Here is a 17,917-nt window from a genome sequence, read left to right as displayed (position 1 = left end):
ATTATCCAAAAAAAGCTTCACTCCATCACTCTCTTTGATTTTTAATTCCTATAGTAATGTGTCCAACCAGACAGCTTGACAAGCACTCATTGCAGCTACAACATACTCAGCTTCACATGTTGATAGAGCCACTATGGATTGCTTCTTAGAACACCACGATATTGGTGCTGCACCATACATGAATATGTAACCTGTAGTACTCTTTCTGTCATCTCTGTCTCCTCCCCAATCTGCATCAGTATATCCCATCAATTCCTCTGAGTTGCTATTGTCTTTATTTGGAAATAAAATTCCAGCATTGATGGTCCCTTTTATGAACCTTAGAATCCTCTTGGCAGCTAGGAGATGAGGAATTCTGGGTCCTTTTATATATCTACTTACCAGTCCAACAGCAAATTCCAAATCAGGTCTTGAATGACACAAGTACCTGAGAGAACCAACAATCTGTTTGAACTCAGTTGCATCGACTTTGTCTTCCTTGCCCTCCTTTTCAAGTACAAGACCTGCCTCTGTTGGTGTTGCTGCTGAATTACATTCAACCATGTTGAATCTCTTCAATATTTCTGTTGCATACTTGCTCTGGTGCATCAAAATACCTCTCTCAGTCTTCTTGAATTCAAATCCAAGGAAATAGGATAGAACCCCTATATCAGTCATTTCAAACTCACTCATCAATTCCCTTTTCAGTTCTGCTATCTCACTTTCATTACCACCAGTGATCAACAAATCATCCACATAGAGGCATATAATAATGATATTACCTATTGATTTGGATCTTACATAGACTCCAAACTCACAGCTACACTTATCAAAGCCAATTTTCATCATAAAACTGTCAATTTTCTTGTTCCAAGCTCTTGGGGCTTGCTTAAGTCCATAAAGAGCTTTTCTCAACCTGAGAACCTTTGACTCTTGGCCAGCTATAGAGAATCCAGGTGGCTGAGTCACATAGACCTCCTCATCAAGAGGACCATTTAAGAAAGCACACTTCACATCTAGTTGGTGCATTGTCCAATTCTTTAGGCTAGCAATTGCCACTACTGTTCTAATAGTCTCAATTCTAGCAACTGGTGCAAACACCTCTCTGTAGTCAATCCCAGCTTTCTGTAAAAATCCTCTAGCCACAAGTCTAGCTTTATACTTGACCACCTTGCCTTCTGGATTTGTCTTAATCTTATAGATCCACTTCACATCAATGGGCTTCTTCGATTTTGGTTGAGATACCAGCTCCCACACTTGATTTTTCTCAATAGATTTAAGCTCTTCTGTCATAGCTTCAACCCACCTTTGATCAGTCATAGCATCTTCAAAGTTTATTGGTTCTGCTTCAAAAAACAGAGCAAAATGTACAAGATTCCCATCTGCACTTACATCAGCATCAGACAACATCTCAAAACCTTGAAATCTAGCTGGTTTGGGTGCATTTCTCTAGGGTCTCACTTCTCTTTGAGTGGTATTACCATTCCCTTCACTTGTTTTTTCCTCTTCTGACCTTATCATTATTGAAGGTCCCTTCATTTCAGTATTCTGCTCCCAGTTCCAGCTTCTAGATTCATCAAATACCACATCCCTACTGATTATTATCTGCTTACTCTTCGGATCAAACAACTTATAGCCTCCAGTTGAGTGATATCCGAGTAAGATCATTTGTTCACCTTTATCATCTAGCTTCCTTCTTAACTGATCTGGGATATGCCTAAAACAAAGTGATCCAAAGATTCTAAAATGGCTCACATTTGGTTTAGCACCACTCCAAGCTTCTTCAGGTGTTATTCCTTCCAATCTCTTTGAAGGGCTCCTATTCAAAATGAAGACAGCTGTAGACACTGCCTCTCCCCACAAGTACTTGGGCAGACTCTTGCCTTTCAACATGCTCCTTACCATATTCATTATGGTTCTATTTTTTCTTTCTGCAACTCCATTATGTTGAGGTGTATAGGGAGGAGTCACTTCATGAATTATGCCTTCTTGGTCACAAAATTCTTGAAATTCTGTAGAAACATATTCACCACCACCATCTGTTCTCAATATCTTGATCAATGAGCCACTTTGCTTTTCTGCCATATTTTTGAACTTCTCAAAGACTTCAAAGACATCACTCTTCCTTCTTATTAGGTAAACCCATACTTTCCTAGTCAATTCATCAATAAAGGATATGAAGTATTTGTTTCCACCCAGAGATTCAGTTTGCATAGGGCCACACACATCAGAGTAAATCACCTCAAGTTTCTCTTTTGCCCTGATTGGTACATTTTGTTTGGAAGTGCTTCTTGATTGCTTACACTGTAAACAACCATCACATACTTCACTAGGAAGCTTGATCTGAGGCAAACCCAGCACCATTTCTCTTGAGTTTAGCTTAATCAGATCTCTAAAATTTAAATGGCCAAATCTGTAATGCCATAACCACTCTTCACTGTTTACTGTAGTAGTAAAACACTTTTGTTCTATCACATCAATCTCAATTTTGAATGTTCTATTTTTTGAAAGAGGGGACTTCAAAATGAGCTTGTGATTTCTGTCAAACACTCTCAACATCTTGTTTTCAAGCTTAGTCATAAAGCCCTTTTTCTAATAATTGACCTAAGCTGAGTAGATTACTTTTCATACCTGGTACAAAGAGTACATCAGTGATGCAAGACTGACCTCCTTCCTTTGTTTTGATAAGGACCTTCCCAATTCCTTCAACAGTCAAGATTCTATCATCAGCAAATTTGACTTGGCTCTTCACAGATTGATCAAGGTTGAGAAACCACTCTCTTCTTCCTGTCATATGAGTGGAGCAACCTGTGTCTAGGTACCAACAATTATCACTTGCCCCTTCAATTTGAGTAGTTACCATTAGCAGTACCTGTTCAGTGTCATCATCTTCTTCCTGAGCCAATTTTGCATCATCACCTTTAGGTTCTCTTTTGTTATTGGGTTTGCTGTAACACTCATCAGCAAAATGCCCAAACTTTTGACAGTTAAAGCATTGAATACTTCTTTTGTCAAACTTCTTTCTATTTGAAGAGTTTTGGGAATTGGATCCCCCTCCTTTCTTGTGGTCTTTATCACTGTTCTGATTTCCCCTCCAGTTATTGCTCTTCCCTTCAGTTTTGTCTTTCTTCCATCTATCACCATGCTTCTTTGGATTAGACCGTGCTTGCAAGGCTTGTTCACTTTTCTTCTCATTTATCCTTTCATTCATTCTCTGTTCATGAGATTCCAAAGATCCCTGCAATTCCTCTAGGCTAAGCTCTTCAAGATTTTTGGATTCCTCGATGGCTACCACAATATGGTCAAACTTGGGTGGCATGGTTCTAAGCACTTTCTCTACAACTGATTGCACAATTATCTTTTCTCCATAGCCCTTCATTGAATTCACCACTGTCTGCACTTTTGTGATGTACTCAGCAACTGATTCATTCTTTTCCATTTGTAGTAGTTCATATTGTCTCCTCAGAGTTTGCAGCTTGATCTTCTTGGTTTTTGTGGCTCCATCATGAGATTTCTGCAGAATGTCCCATGCTTCTTTGGAGGTTTGAGCCATTGCTATCTTTTCAAAGTTAGCAGCATCTACACTTTGGTGCAAAATGAAAAGTGCCTTGCAATCTTTCTTTTCTTTTTCTCTATCAGCAGCCTTTTGTTCCTCTGTTGCTCTCTCTCCCACAGGTATATAACCTTCTTCTACGAACTCCCAAACCCCTTGGAATCGCATCACCACCCTGATCTGAATCTTCCAATTTTCATAGTTCTTTCCTGTGAGAACTGGTAGATTTGCAGGAATTGAGCCAGATACTGCAGCCATCAAAGAACTCCTTCAAGAACACCTCCAAGAACCTTTCTTTAGCGATTCTTGCCCCTTCTATCGAAACCAATGCTCTAGATACCAATTGTTGGAACACACACTGTTCCTCACTCAATTGCAAGAGATGCAATTCACTCCCTCACACATTCACTCTTGTATCACTCACTGTTTTCTAAGCACAGAATTGCACACCTACTAGGAATAGCACTAGAGACTGAAAATGATAGAATGAAAAAAAACGCTTTATTAAAATGTATGATTGCCCTTTTATACAAGCAAAACAAAATAACAACCCTTCACTCTTAGGCTTATAACAAAATTTTAAAATTCTATTACTCTCTCTTATATACAAAGCCAAAACAGAATTAAACTCTCACATCAATATCATGCTGTTACATTTTCATTAAATTGTTAAAAATTCTCTAACAAATTTTAATTCTTTAAATAAAATTCCACCATCAAAATCATAATAACTATCATTTTTCATACAAGTTTCAATTTTCACGAAATTTATTACCACATTATAAGGGAAGACAGAAAGTTGAAGGTCCTTCTTTCATTTTCTTAAAATTGTGGGTAGGTTATTGTAGAGAATTGAAAATGTCACTCTATATTAATTACTGATTATTATTTCCCTATATTATTACTGGCCTCAACCGTTCAAAATGGGCTCACACATAACATATTTTGTTTGTTGCCAAAATACACAAAAGAACCCACATTTTGGAAAACCTCTATCAAACACTGCAAGAAACACATAGTTTATATTCCACAAGTATAGTGGGAGCAGTTTCCAAACTTGGAGTAAGCACGGTGCAGTCTTTCTCCAAACTAATGTAATCACCGTGCATATCAATCAGAGGGGTCGCACGCTAGCATTTGTAGAGCATATGAAACTGTGTTACATGTGACAAAACTATGCAGGCATTACATGGCCACCGTAGGACTTGTTTGGCGCCATTGTGCTCTATCACTGGAAATCACTCTTGCAACTCATCTCCAAACCAGATCCATCTCCTGAACCGAACAATTAACTATTTTGGTTTATTGTTCTTAAAACTAATTATAGCAAAAGGGGACAAAATTATTAGTTTATTAGCTGTAGAATACGGAAGGGAAGAGGATGAATCTAGCTGGTAACAGATGATACATCCACGGCTGACATGACGAAGCAAACTAGTAACAATCAAGATACTTTTCCATGTGTCAGGGATAATTGGATGTGAAGTACTCCTGTGGATTCTCCTCCCTTAGTTTGTAAGGTACTGTATCATCACTAACATCAAGTTGCTTCTTTTACTACTAGCCTTCTCCAGCTTCTTTAATTTTTTTTATTAAAGAACAAAAACAAAATTTAGGTATATTTTAACAATAAAAATATATTTAAACTTATAATATAACTACAACAGTGTGTCCCTTGCAGTTGCACGAAGAGAAAGCAAAAAAAGAAAAAGATAATGAAAGGTTGAAAGTGATGGAAAAAAAAAAGAAAAAAAAAGTTAGTAGGCCGTATTATATAAAATATTGACACGTCTCTTGTTGATTGATGACTAGAGAAGAAATAGGCACTATTTGTACCTGTATTTTTTAGTATTTTTATTTTTTAGTAAATAAAAATAGAATATAAATTAACCTTAAGAAGTTATTTTTTTAAATAAGTTTTGTGATTGAAAAGTGATTTGTACTTTATACTCGTCCATTTGTACTTTAAGAAGTGATTTGTAAATTTTTTGTCTTTTTTTGTAAGGTTTTTTTTTTTCTAACTTTGGTTTGAATTAATTATTTTTTTTACCAAAATACCTTTAGTTATTTTAGTTCATAAACAATAATAGATGTCATGGATTGATTCTTTCTCACAATGATGGAAGGATGGGAGAAGTTAGTTTTAAAAATTAAAACTCTACTACTATTGTCCTTTTTTTACGCATTAAGGTTATATTTGATAAAATTATCACAAAAACTAACTGGAAGATAAAAAATTTATCAAAAGCGAAAAATTACTGATAGTTGAAAATTAGAAGTTGATAGTTTGAAGATGAAAAACTAACTTAATAAATTATAAATATTTCATAAAATTAATTATAGAAGTCACTACAAGGTATAAAAAATATAAAAAATTAGAAGTTGTCGTTTTAAAAATACTAATTTAACTAGCATTTCAAAAAATACTAAAAGTTATTAGAAAAGATTATTTACCAAATAGTCAAATAAATTTTTTAACAAATAAAAAAAATGGAAAAGTTAATTAAAATGTCTTGTCATAAAACATAGTCTAATTATCTAGGTGGAAAGTAATTAAGTGAAAAGAAGTGATATATTAAATATATTTTTTTTGGTCTTTCCAAAAAAAAGTGATATATTTAGTCTCAATAATTTCAAGAATAGTTTTTAAAATATTATAATTACAAATAAATATATTGCTTGTTAATTAAATTAACTAAATTTTTTAATAAATATAAATTAGTTACAAGTATCTTATATTTTTGGGACATTGAGAGTTTAACTTAAAGAGTAAATAGGTCTAATAAAAGTAAAAATCAAATGTAAAGTATAGGCTTTATTGCATGTATAGATAATCCATCATTCACTTAAACTCAAGCTAGTACATAACCATTTTTTAATTAAAAAAATTTGGCACACAGATTAACTTTATAATCTCTAGGCGCATAGCATTTGGTTTTATCGTAAAACACTATGCAAGTAACCTTGTTCCTTTAAAACAATTTCATAGCAGCTATGCCCAAACTTGACAAAAGGGACGATGTGGTGTTGTGTTTTCGAATGCTGCGAATCCTAGGCTGAATGGAATTGTAAAATCTCGACATTTAGGACAAAGAAAGTTAATGTTTTATTTGTTTATTTACTGATGATTAGATGATGATGAGGAATAATAATGTCAAATTGGGAAGCTTCAAATTTCAGAGGGAAATTACCCATTCGTGTCTTCTCAAGGTCGTTGGCAGTTGACACTTACAATTGCTTCCTACAAGTCAAGGTTTCCTTCCATTCCTTTTCTTTGCTTTTACTCCATTAGACTCTCTCTCTCTCTCGACACACACACACACACACACTTTCTGGTTCACTCTTTACGTAATCAATAGTTTCAAGTGTGGGCTGAATATAGCTTATACTACTACCCCGTGTTTATCTTCATGTAAAGTTGGCTGCTTTTTTATCTGGGTGGTGAGAAAATATGTATCTTTTTCCTTTTTTATATTAATTTTGAAATATTATTATTTTATGATTGATTGTGAAGCTGTAATCTATTATTGAGTTATGATCATGCACCTAGCATACTTAGTTCTGGAATTTCAATTGTGATTCATGTTTTATTGTTAAGATGACTGAAAAGTTTGTTTGTGGGCGTGTTTTGGTGAAGGGGAATGAGTAGAACTTGCTAAGCTTGGCAAAATTGGCCCTTTTTGCTTTGAAATTGAGTGTGTGATGGAGTTTCCTTCCTTTGATCATTTAAATGTTTGGAGGGCATGTGCAAATGTGCGAGTTTGGATCCTTTTCTTACTCCAGCTGCTACTGAAGAGTGATATTGCGTTTTCTGGTTCTGACTACTTGGTTGGTCTTGGAAGCTATGACATTACTGGCCCTGCTGCTGATGTTAACATGATGGGGTATGCTAACACAGGACAGATTGCATCTGGAATTCACTTCAGGCTACGGGCTCGTGCTTTCATTGTTGCAGAGCCAAATGGTAACCGGGTAGTGTTTGTAAACCTTGATGCTTGCATGGCTTCACAGATTGTGAAGATCAAAGTAATTGAGAGGCTGAAAGCAAGGTACTAGTAGTGACTAGTCTCAAGAGTTATTGTGATAAAGAAATTGTGGTATCTTGAGAAATTTAATTTGGTTTCTGCTTGTAGTAAAATATTTTGATCCCAATAGCTGTGTGCTTGAAGTCATACTTTCATTCTGTTTGGCAGATATGGTGATCTATATACTGAAGAGAATGTGGCCATTAGTGGAATTCACACTCATGCTGGTCCTGGCGGCTATCTCCAATATGTTGTGTACATTGTAACTTCTCTTGGATTTGTGCACCAGTCCTTTGATGTCATTGTCAATGGCATTGAGAAATGCATTATCCAGGCCCATGAAAATCTCCGCCCAGGATCAATATTTATCAATAAGGGTAAGGGAAAAAATTGTATACTTTTCTTCTTTCCTCCCTAGGCTCTTATACACAGGTACAATACAAGCATTCAATCCAGCATCCATAACTTTCATATTAATTTATTTATTCAGATGGTAGCTTTGCACACTGTTGAATCATGTCAGAATACAGGAATCAATTTTAGTATTACATTTTGTGTAGTATTTTTAAAAGTTCGAAGACCAAAGTGCACATGACCCTAAGTTGAAGGGGGAAAATTGGATATTGCTCTTACTTTTATTTTGAAATTGGAACAGTGTTACTGTTATACTGTTGAGTTATTCTTTCAAGACCACTTCATAACTTTCACTTTGAATTCTTATGTACGAACTTTAGTTAGTGTTGATTGCTACTCGGTGTCATGTATGTCTGGCACTGGCTTGGTTGATGAAATATCAAACTTGGGAATATATGTGCTAAGAAAGAGGAAATAAATAAAAAACCACAGGAGGTATAAAGTAGCACCATAAAAAGTTCATTTATTTTTTCTCTAAGTGGTAGTTATTGGTTCAAGCTCAATACTTGATCTCTGTTGCTGTACTGGTTTTGTTTTTCACTGGATAAAATTATGATCTTTTCCCTCCCTTAGGTGAAATTGGATGGTAATAACTTATGACCCATTGAAAGTTTATCTTTAACTTGCAGGAGAACTCTTAGATGGTGGTGTAAATCGCAGTCCCAGTGCTTATCTCAATAATCCTGCCACAGAGAGAAGAAAATATAAGTATAATGTTGATACAGAAATGACTCTTTTAAAATTTGTTGATGATGAATGGGGACCTGTTGGAAGCTTCAATTGGTTTCCTACTCATGGAACTTCAATGAGTCGTACAAACTCATTAATTAGTGGGGATAATAAAGGTGCTGCTGCACGATTTATGGAAGACTGGTTCGAGCGAAAAGATTATGGAAAAACAGATTCTGTTGTATTTGAAGATGATGTCTTGCTCCGAAGAATCTCAAATATAATTCCTAGCCGTCATGATAATCGTATGTTACTTATGCTTTGTTTTTGGATGCAATTAGCTTCTTTTCCAACACAGATTAAGAAACAAGATAAGTATCCCAACTAAGAAACAAGATAAGTATCCAATGTAACATTTGTAGTTCTACATGCCAGGTGAATTCATCATTTGGAATACTATCTCTTTTTGAAACCCTAGATGTTGATGGTGATGTAGTGACTCAGTACAAATTGTGTCCTAAAATGGTTTTGTAGATGAACCTGCCATGAATGATATGACATATGACTTTTTACATATTACATTGTCTGGTTCATACTTTGGTTGAAGAACTAAATAATATTTTACAATGTAAGTAACCAAGTCTATTTTATTTTTGTTTTCTTGACTAATCAAGGCTTTTATTCAGCTCATATCTGCTAGTTGGGAAGTAACAAGTAGTTGATTCTTGATCTTATGCATATACTGACAAGCATTTGTCTGTATGTCTTGAATCATAGATAAAATCAAGTAATTGCTATATTGTAGTCTTGACACTTACATTCATCTAATTCTTGGCTGCATTTGGTATGTCTACATGTTTTCACCTGCTAATTTTTGTTGTACTTCGGTAATACGGGGAATCACATCATCTTGTTATGCAAATTTAAGGTAGATCCTTTGCAATAATGTTATGAGTCTTTTCAGCTTGAAAGTCCTAATATTGGTTGACTATTGTTTGCATACAAGAGAAAGATGAAAGTATGCAAGCTATGAATGACTGAGCAATTTATTTGATGAATGATGCCTTACTTTGTATAATTGATGTTATGTAACTAGGTCAGTAGTAGGGATATATCTGAAAATAAAAAAATGAATTATAGTCTAATTTAAAATTCATTGGTGCAGACCATGAATTACTGGAACTTGCTACCTCCTTCCAGTCTCCTCCTGGTAGACCTGTAAGCAAAACTTCAAGCGTTGCTAAACGTGTGAGAAGTGCTCATAGGAAGGTTGACAAGCCTCGATTTGTATCTGCATTCTGTCAATCAAATTGTGGAGATGTTAGTCCAAATGTGCTTGGAGCATTTTGCATAGACACTGGATTACCTTGTGACTTCAATCATAGTACATGTGGAGGGAAGAACGAATTATGCTATAGCCAGGGACCTGGGTAATTATTCATTGATACTCTTGTTGTCATAAGTGCATGGAAATGCCATCTAAGCCTTTGGAATTACTAATTGCATCCCATAACTTGTGTGGCAGCTACCCAGATGAATTTGAAAGTACCCGCATTATAGGAGAAAGACAATTTAGAAAAGCAGTGGATCTTTTTAATGCTGCAGATGAAGAGATTGAAGGGGGCGTTGATTTTCGACATGCATATATAGATTTCTCCCAACTTGAGGTAACTATTTCTGATCAAGGATATTCTGAGGTTGTAAAGACATGCCCTGCTGCAATGGGGTTTGCATTTGCGGCTGGAACAACAGATGGACCTGGAGCTTTTGATTTTCAGCAAGGTGATGATAAGGTAATCATTGTTTTATACCTTATGCTTGCCCATTATCCTAGACTTGCAGTCTTAAATATTAGTCATGGTGTATGCTTATTATTTGTTCTGATACACATCAGGGCAATCCTTTCTGGAAGCTGGTCCGTGACATGCTTAAGACTCCAAGCAAGGAACAAACAGATTGTCAACGCCCAAAGCCTATTTTGCTAGATACTGGTGAAATGAAGAAACCATATGATTGGGCTGTAGGTTACTCACACATCCTGAATGGAATGATTTTGTAGTCCCTTCGTTCAGTTCAATTATCTTTTCTATGTTGGTCGAATAGGGACTCCCTTTAGCGTTCAACAAATATAACACTGTCTCATCTTGGTCTAGTCTTTTACTCTGGGATAGAATTCTTTTGGAAAGCGACCTTAATTGCAATCACCCCCAAGTTGATAGCCTTGGGCTTGAGGGGGAGTGTTGGAAAACTACCTTAATTGCAGTCACCCTTAGTCTACCTTAATTGCAACCTCTTTGGAGGCTGCCTTAATTACTGCCTCAATGGTGGCGTTTTGTCCCACGTCGACTAGAGACATGCCTTAAATAGAGGTTATAAAACCTGGGCAATCCTCACCTTACAAGATGGATTTGTGGGGTGGAGTTGGACCATAAGCCCAAATTCTAAGTTTGAATTATCCTGTATCTGTGGTATACTTTTTTTCATGACCTTTTTTTTTTGAGTAAATTGCTAAATTGTTTGGCTTCATCTGTTTCTTTATTTTCTATTTTTGAGCAATTTCCAACTAATTATATAAAGTTATCAATGTATATGTGTCAAGTTTGATGTAAAGCTTGTAATTAGATGGAGCTATGGACGTATATGTCTAACTATGATCACTTGATATCAACAATTGTAGTTTCCTCAATCTTATGTAAATTTCTTTTCTTTTCTTATTTTCTTGGGGGAGGGGGGTATAAATGTCTTGGGATCTTGATTGATAGATTCCAGTTCCAACACTTGTGTGTCTCATTGTCTCTCTTAAACTTCATTTTGTTCTAAATTCAGTTATCTGGAAATGGTTTCTGTGTGAAATATAAATTTGATAAAGGCAGAATATAATGATGTTTTATTTCAAGATATGTTTCACAAACCGACCTAAAGAAGTGCATTGTGCAGTTAGTAAATTGAATTGAGTTTTCAAGTTGTTTAAGAATTTTGTATAAGTGAGGATCTATTATTTAATTACACGGATTGCATATATTATGGATTCAATGCATTTTAAATTTTTTCCCATTCATGTCCTCTGTTAACAGAAGTTCTATATAAAACTTTTACTGTATCACTTTCAGTCATGCAGATCTTGTATTGAGTGCTAATAAAAAGATAACCATTACTGGTATAAACCTTTCTTATTCATGTTAATTTTGCAGCCTTCAATACTTCCAATTCAGATCCTCCGAATTGGGCAGCTTATCATTCTTAGTGTACCAGGAGGTACCATCTTGTCTCCTTCTCTCTAATTTAGCCATAATATGGTATTGCTGGAATTTCTACCTTCACATCCTCAATTGTTGTTTCAGTTATGACAGAAACTGTTATAATTGCTTGTAATTGTTTTCATTCTGACAGAATTCACAACAATGGCCGGGAGGCGTCTTCGTGATGCAGTGAAGACAGTGCTAACTAGTGAAGAATATTTTGAATTTGATGACATTCACATTGTTATAGCAGGGTTAACTAATACTTATTCACAGTACATCACTACATACGAAGAGTACCAGGTGCAAAGATATGAGGTCAGTTGTAAGAGACATGAAATCGCAGCAAACATTTCACATTTCTTAGATTGTCATAGCAAGAACAAATGCAACATTGGCGAAAATTTGTTTTTAGTGATCCAAATTCTTAATCAAATCATATTACTTTGTATTGACAAGAGAGAGATGGAAATTGGAAACAGACACCCGGTTTTCTAGCATGTTTGAAAATTTGTTCCTGCTTCTGTCAGATAGACCAATCATCATGCACACTTGTGTGCATATGTGCAAACATGCACATGCATATGGAGAATATTACAGTAACAATATCATTTTTTCTGCAGCTATTCCATATAGCTTTCTGACTTTTTTCTTGTTCTTAGGGTGCTTCTACGCTATATGGTCCACACACACTCTGTGCATACATTCAGGAGTTTAAGAAACTTGCAGAGGCTCTCGTCTACGGCGAACCAGTAGAACCTGGTCCTCAACCTCCTGATCTCCTGGAGAAGCAAATAAGCTTACTTCCACCTGTTGTGGTGGATGCAACCCCCCTTGGTGTAAATTTTGGGGATGTTTGCACTGATGTACCACGGAACTCCACCTTCAAGAGTGGTGACTTGGTGACAGCTTCGTTCTGGTCTGCATGTCCTCGTAACGACCTTATGACTGAAGGCACCTTTGCACTGGTGGAATTTCTCCAAGAAAAGGATGCTTGGACTCCTGCTTATGATGATGATGATTTCTGCCTGCGCTATAAGTGGTCAAGGCCTTCCAAACTGAGTTCTAGGAGCAAAGCAACCTTGGAATGGAGGATACCACAGAGTGTGGCTCCTGGTGTGTACAGATTAAGACACTTTGGAGCTGCAAAGGGCTTATTTGGATCAATTCATCACTTTACAGGTTCATCCACTGCGTTTGTAGTAGCCTAAAGGGAGGCATGTTGTTTCAGTCGTTACTATATTTGTGATTTGTTTTTCTGAACTTTAGCAGAATCTATTCAATCCTAAAGAAGGATGTTTCACTATGGATCATCATCTGTTACCAGCTCGTCTTTATCCTCTTCCCCACAAATTCTACAGCTAACAGAATATTTGCTTAGTGTTGATATGGCAAAACTTACTCTTTAAAACTTGTTAACTACTTCTAGTTCAATCATTTACAATTTGAAAACTGCAGTTACATTTTTAAATATATTTATCATGAATAATCATCAAATTAGGATTTCACTGTAAATTATTTATAGCTTACTATTTCTTATGTTTTAAGATTCTGTTATTAAAATGAAATTCTGTGCTGTGTTTTTCTACCATATCTCTGATGTTGGTTGTTAGATGTAGTGGAGGTTGCTCCTTGTTTGAGACTCAATTCATCCTACACATCTATAAAATCCAGATAGACAAAAGGGATTTTTGTAACATTCGAATTATAATTTTTTTAGTATGGATCAGATGTATTTTTCACTCGAAGCAATCTTACTTAAATCGGGTGGAATCACTTTAGGTTGAAAAGTTATCCCTCAAGTATTTAACATACTTGCGTACTAACTTGAACTTAAGACATGGTTAAATAAAAACAACTCTTGTATCAGTTAATCCACGCACTTGGTGATAAATTACAAAACTTGAATCTATAGTAGGAACTTCATGAAAAGTATGATTTAATGCAAACAACATCGATGGGTCTCTGTGATGCATGCATATGGGTACAATGTTAGTATTGGGAACGAGTACAGTTATGGGTATAGATACGTGATTTTCCAAACTTAGGGTACGGGTACGTTATATAAATTTAAAAAAAATCTATATACGTGAAAATAGAATTTAGTATTGATATGACTCTATTTATAAAGGTTAAAAAAAAGCATATAAAAGAAAATTAAATTCTGCAACATGACAAAAAATATCTCATAATAAAAACCTATAATACATAAATGTTCACAGAAAAATATAAACACCTAAGCATGACTATGATATCACACCTTATCAATTTCTCGTGTTATAGTCTGTGTTTTGCTGATTACTTGCTTACAATCTTTCCATAGAATGAATAAGAAAATGTGTTCTAATTTCTTTCATAACAAGTAGACATGGGTATCTGCGTGGTAGTACCCAAAAAGTATCCATATGTATCCAAATTAAGTATCCATTTTTTCTGTAAAATATTTTTGGTATGTACCCGTACGTACTCACAAGTATCCAACGAGTATCGAGTATGAGTACATATGGAGTACGGGTACGGTATAACTTTAGAAGTATCCATGCATCAGAGGTGGGTTTAGTATATATCATTTTTACTTTTGGGAGCAAAAAGTCTAGTAGATGAGAGCCAACAACAGAATAAATAGTTAGGCTTAAATATAATTATATTTTGTATTCCTATTTTAAAAATTTATAATTTTGATTCTTTTATTTCAAAATATAAACCGTTAGTCATCATGTTTTTTAAAATTCACATTTTTATTTTAAAATAAAGACATTTAATTTTTAAGTTTTGTAAAATGTGATTTTGATCATTTTGTCAATTTGAAAACATCAATGATTAAAAAATTAAAATTGATTATGGTGTGAAATAAATAAATAATCACTTGTCACATAATTAAATTTTGATTTTGATTATATGAGATTAATTCTTACAAGTAAATGTTTCGTATATGATGAAAAAATCAAGATTATAAATTTTATAAAATTGAAAGAATAAATATCTCTATTTTAAAATACATTACTAAAAGTATGAATTTTTATAAAAAATGGGAACAAAATATTTTTGTTTTAAATAAATTAAAAAATTAAAATTACATTTAACCCTAAATATATATTATATGGTAATTTGACTTCAACACTGTTTTATTGAAATGAAAATGGAAGAAAAAGAAGTAGTGAAACCTGATGAGTGACGCCATAATGTAGATGCTTGTAAACGCCTTTGCCTATATTCTCGCATATTAAGTTAAATCACCTATTGATTTCCTTAAAACGCCTAACTGACCTTGCCGTCAACACGGCTCTGTAGTTAAGTCTGGTATCTTTTACCGCAAATATATAACTCCTATTATACAACAATAACAAGGTTTTAATCTAAAACTTAGTATAAACTATCCAAACTTTCAGACTATAAATACACATATATAAAGAAAACTACGTACCCACGAGCAAAACTATTAATAAAATCACAACTTATTTATTGGATGGGTCACACACGAACCATAACATGACGTACACAAGCACACATACACCAGTCTTTTCTTACAAATACTACTACACCTCTTCTTCTTCTGGCGGCTGCATTTCTATGATTGGCATCTCATGATCAACAAAGATGTTAGGAATATGCATATGATTGAAGAAGCATACGAAAGCTATGAGTGAAGCAAGCATGTTGACCATAGAGTACCAGAAAATGTCAGTGAGAAGAACCCAGATGAGTACCTCACATCCAACTATTCCTGACAGGTGGAATATTATGACTGGACCTTGCAAGTTCGTGTCAGCCATGGATGCCAGGCCATGGCAAGTGATAGCGGCGACGAAAAGGGACATGGTTGGAGTTGATAGGAAGGCATTGGTCACTGCCTCTGTATACTTAATTTGAACTGAACCTAACAGCAAAGTAAACAGAATAACGTATAAGGCTTTGCCATTTTCCATTGTGTGTGTTGATCAGAAGGATGGTTGAGACTTGATAGAAGAAAATATTGTCTTGATAGTAGAGAGAAAGTTTGAACCTTTGTGGAAGAAAGAGTTAATTTATACTTATAGGAAGCGTATACTCCTCTGTATAGTTTCTTGAAATATAAAATTTACTAAATATTTATTTTTCCAAAAGTCATCAAGGTTGAAAGTTTCTTGCTGGTTTCTTATGTATGTGTAAATTATCTTTCTGCCACACACATACAGTTCAAGAGTGAATGCCCGGTGAGTTATATACATATGACCAAAAGTCATCCAATAAGAAGGGCATTAATATTAATATATAGAAATAGTGGTAGAGAGTAAAAAAGTAAGTCTAATTCTTTATTTGTAATGAAAATGTTATTGTTTGTAATAAAGGACTACACCTATTTTTTATTCTCCTTCACTATTTTTATATAAAAACTATACCATGCTAGTTAGTAAATTTTATATTTCTAGAAAATGTACCATGCATGCTAATTAAAACCTTGTTATTGTTGTATAATAGAGTTATATATTTGCTGTAAAAGACACCAGGCTTAAATAGAGACCGCGTTAACGGCAAGGCCAGTTAGGCGCTTGCCTGAATTGTCAATGTCATGAGGATTTCAAATGATTGTCATAACCAATTAATATGCTGGCATCCATTTATTTTCTTATTCACGTTAACTACTAATAGCATGGCAGACTAACTTTTAAAGTTACTATTGTAATGATATCAATTTTAGGTTCTTTAATTTTGAAGTCAGTATTGGAAATCTATATAGATTTATTTATTTATGATAAATAATTATTTTTGTCTTTTAATGTATAATATATTGATAAATATATCTTTAAAATATAAAAATATAAAATTTAGTCCCTAAAAATTAAATATGACTATTAACTTTCGTTTACTATTAACAAAATATAATCAATATTCGAAGAACTAAAATATGAAATATATATTATTTTTTATTTATAGTGAATTGTGACTAATTATTATAATTTAGAAATATTTGTGATGAATGGTACAATGTTACAATATTTATTTTAGATAATTTCTATTGTGATAAATAAATTATGGTTAATAATTAATATTATTGTTATTATATTATGTTTGTTTTAAATTATGTTTATAATATTTTTTAAGTGATTATTATAATGTTATGCCTTTAGTGATAAAAATGACAAAAACATACTCTAAAAGATGAAAATATAAAATTTAGTCCTCAAAAATAAATTATGACAGTTAACTTTCACTTATCACGGTTAATAAAATATAACCAAGATTCAAAAAAGTGAAATATGATATATATATATATATATATATATTATCTTTTATTTATAATTAATTGTGATTAATTATTATAATTTGAAAAAATTTGTAATGGTTGACACACTATTACAATGTTTATTTTAGATAATTTCTATTGTGATAAATTATGGTTAATAATCAATATTATTATTGTTATTATGTTTGTTTTAAATTATGTTCACCAATATATTTTTTAAGTGATTATTATAATATTATGTTTGTAACAATAAAAAATGACAAAAATTTATCCTAAAATTATATTTTATCCTTGAATGTAACAAAATTTTAGATTTAACAAATTAGTCCACTAGAAACATATTGATATTTAAGTCCAATAAAAAATTAATAAATTTTTTATCCAATAATGATAACATACATTGGTCCAATGCATGTATAAATGTTCTAATTACTTGCGAGTGCCCAAGATACTTATTTAATATCTTTTGCGAATTTTATAACAATAGTAAGTATAAATTTTTTTGTCATTCCTAATTATGCATACTATTTATAATTAAATATCAAATGATTTAATATTTATTTGTTTTTCATAAGATTTTTAAATAAATGATAAAATATATTTTCTAAATTTTACAATTAAATGGTTGAGTATAAATAAAAATATTAATAAATATTATATATTAAATTAATAATTATATTACTCTATCGATATTTTAATTTATTATAATAAGAATTTTTAAAATTTATGACAATTCAGAATTTAGGATACATATCAACATTTGATTGGTAATAAAGTTATTAGTAATTAACTTATTATATTAGTTTATTAATAA

General features: G+C 33.3%; 1 protein-coding gene across 2 annotated transcripts; it reads left to right on the top strand.

Moving 5' to 3' along the window:
- The first annotated feature begins 6,484 nt into the window (after nt 1-6,484).
- On the top strand, nt 6,485-13,301 carry LOC114396738 (neutral ceramidase 1-like). Of its 2 annotated transcripts, none has more exons than XM_028358879.1 (10): nt 6,485-6,785; nt 7,170-7,581; nt 7,726-7,934; nt 8,601-8,945; nt 9,806-10,070; nt 10,166-10,433; nt 10,535-10,660; nt 11,832-11,895; nt 12,031-12,197; nt 12,542-13,301. In XM_028358879.1, the coding sequence occupies exons 2-10, from the start codon at nt 7,235-7,237 to the stop codon at nt 13,088-13,090; spliced, it is 2,340 nt and encodes a 779-aa protein (XP_028214680.1). In that variant the 5' UTR covers nt 6,485-6,785; nt 7,170-7,234; the 3' UTR covers nt 13,091-13,301. The 2 variants fall into 2 exon arrangements, with proteins under 2 accessions (XP_028214680.1, XP_028214681.1); XM_028358880.1 differs by lacking the exon at nt 6,485-6,785 and adding an exon at nt 6,814-6,973.
- Nucleotides 13,302-17,917: the final 4,616 nt, after the last annotated feature.

The sequence above is a fragment of the Glycine soja genome, chromosome 18, assembly GCF_004193775.1.
Source record: "Glycine soja cultivar W05 chromosome 18, ASM419377v2, whole genome shotgun sequence".
NCBI lineage: Eukaryota > Viridiplantae > Streptophyta > Magnoliopsida > Fabales > Fabaceae > Glycine > Glycine soja.
This window is presented reverse-complemented; position numbering and strand designations above follow the sequence as displayed.

Bases quoted from the DNA above. Each gene is read 5' to 3' on its own strand.
- LOC114396738 (XM_028358879.1), top strand. From the start codon at position 7,235: ATGGAGTTTCCTTCCTTTGATCATTTAAATGTTTGGAGGGCATGTGCA. The intron at 7,582-7,725 runs GTACTAGTAGTG...TCTGTTTGGCAG, and splicing joins ATTGAGAGGCTGAAAGCAAG to ATATGGTGATCTATATACTG. The intron at 10,071-10,165 runs GTAATTATTCAT...CTTGTGTGGCAG, and splicing joins TGCTATAGCCAGGGACCTGG to CTACCCAGATGAATTTGAAA.